Below are 2,130 nucleotides of genomic sequence, written 5' to 3'. Positions count from 1 at the left end.
CCAAATTCGGTGCCAATGCCATCCTGGGAGTGTCCCTGGCTGTCTGCAAAGCTGGTGCTGCAGAAAAGGGGGTGCCCCTCTACCGCCACATTGCTGACTTGGCTGGCAACGCTGAAGTCATCCTGCCAGTCCCAGTGAGTGACTTGTTAGAACTTGCTAGAGGTATCCCATCCCAGTTCTGTTGCTTGCTACAGAACCATACTTGAAGAAGCAAGTTTAGGGAAAAGCTTGTTTTCCACACAACGGTAAACACATCCATCCTAGCAGGGAAGTCACGGCTGAAGTGTATCAGCACATTCACAGGCAGAGGCAGAAATGAGGCCAGGCAGTGAAAAAAACATAAGCACACCAGTCTTAATCTGTGGGATGAGTCACTGCAGGATTCCAGACTAGAAAGGGCAGTTAAGCTGGCATTGCTGGCACACCTTTGACCCCAGTACTCAGGAGACAGGCAGGCGGGTGCATGGGTGGGTGACTTTGAGGCCAGCCTGGTCTACAGATTGGAGGTGAAGACAGCCAGGGCTATATAGTGAGACCTGTTGGGAGGGTTGAGTATAGACACACCAACTAATTACTTAGCTCCCCTCCACCCTTATGTAATCCAGAACCCAAACCCAGGGAATGGTGTTATCCACAGGGGTCTACTTCTATTTCTAATCGCAACAGACATGCCAGTAGGCCGGATGATCTAAATAGATAGTCCCTCTAGGACTCATTCTAATTGGTTCTCAATCGTGTTAATACTAATTATTAAGATTACAAGTTTGAGTGTCACATCATGGAGCCCCACGAAGACCCTGTGCATCGAGTCTTTTATAATTAGGACTCACAGCACAGTGATAAGAGAATCCTGACACGGCACAGGGCCCGGCCCACACGGGCCTGATAGCAGCTAGCTGGGTAGGCTTCCCTGGGCCGGCAGCACAGCTCTCCTCTGCTTCTCCCAGGCTTTCAATGTGATCAACGGCGGGTCTCACGCTGGCAACAAGCTGGCCATGCAGGAGTTCATGATCCTCCCTGTGGGGGCGTCCAGTTTCCGCGAAGCCATGCGCATTGGGGCAGAGGTTTATCACAACCTGAAGAATGTCATCAAGGAGAAATATGGGAAGGATGCCACCAATGTGGGTGACGAGGGAGGGTTTGCGCCTAACATCCTGGAGAACAAAGAAGGTAAGCATTGAACTGTATAGCACTGCCCCCTCATACCTGCCAGTTTGGGGACGGGATCAAGACCGATGGCAGCCTTTAAGGAGGAAAGCAAGAGCTTTGAGTGTAGTTTTTTCCCCCCAGTTTCATGGGTGACTTGAGAATGGTCCTAGATCTCTTAGAGCTGGAGTTACCCATGCGGTGCTGGTGATTGAACGTGGGTTCTGGAAGAGTAGCCATTGCTCTTAACCACTGAGCCATCTCCAGCAAGCCAGCTGGTCCCATTTTAATTTTTTGTGTGCGTTCACTCAATTCTTCCACTTTGGCCTGGGGTACTGAACTTGGGTGTTGGGTCTGATGACAAGCACCTTTACCAGCCGTATCTCTGGCCCTCTGTGGCCTCTTTGGCCCGTTTTAAATGAGCTTCATTGTGCATTCACCTTCGAGCTGCCGAGGTCATTGGCAGGTGTCAGGAGCCTTGTGTCTCAGATCTTGGCAGCTTTGACTTGAGGTGGCCCTTGCTGAGGTTTCCCTCTTGGATTCCAGCCTCTGTTCTATTTAAAGCCAGTCCTCAGGACAGCTGATCTCTGTTGCAGCTGTCACTCCAACTGCATCTTCGCCAACAGAACTGCCATGGCATAAGAAGAGCTGGGTTAGAGATTGCTACTTATGGGTCCATGGTCCCTCACCAGTGACCTTTTGACCCAAGCAGGAATGAGTGCCTGACAACCTGAAACTCACAGCCAGGACAGTCCCCATTCGGCACCTGTTACCCACCTTTGCCTCGTCTCTTTCCAGCTCTGGAGCTGCTGAAGAACGCAATTGGAAAGGCTGGCTACACTGAACAGGTTGTCATCGGCATGGACGTGGCCGCCTCTGAGTTCTTCAGGTCCGGGAAGTACGACCTGGACTTCAAGTCTCCTGATGACGCCAGCAGGTACATCACCCCTGACCAGCTGGCTGACCTGTACAAGTCCTTCATCC

The 2,130-nt window shown here is 51.5% G+C and overlaps 1 protein-coding gene across 1 annotated transcript; it reads left to right on the top strand.

The window, feature by feature from the left end:
* Positions 1–6: 6 nt before the first annotated feature.
* Positions 7–2,126, top strand: LOC126496460 (alpha-enolase-like; the record flags this gene model as incomplete). Its single annotated transcript, XM_050133957.1, has 3 exons — positions 7–134; positions 948–1,170; positions 1,945–2,126. Coding segments are annotated over exons 2-3 (357 nt in total), but the record flags the coding sequence as incomplete, so codon positions are not given.
* Positions 2,127–2,130: the final 4 nt, after the last annotated feature.

This window comes from Alexandromys fortis, unplaced genomic scaffold, assembly GCF_014885135.2.
Source record: "Alexandromys fortis isolate MF-2015 unplaced genomic scaffold, M_Fortis_MF-2015_v1.1 scaffold_4855, whole genome shotgun sequence".
Taxonomy (NCBI): domain Eukaryota; kingdom Metazoa; phylum Chordata; class Mammalia; order Rodentia; family Cricetidae; genus Alexandromys; species Alexandromys fortis.
This window is presented reverse-complemented; position numbering and strand designations above follow the sequence as displayed.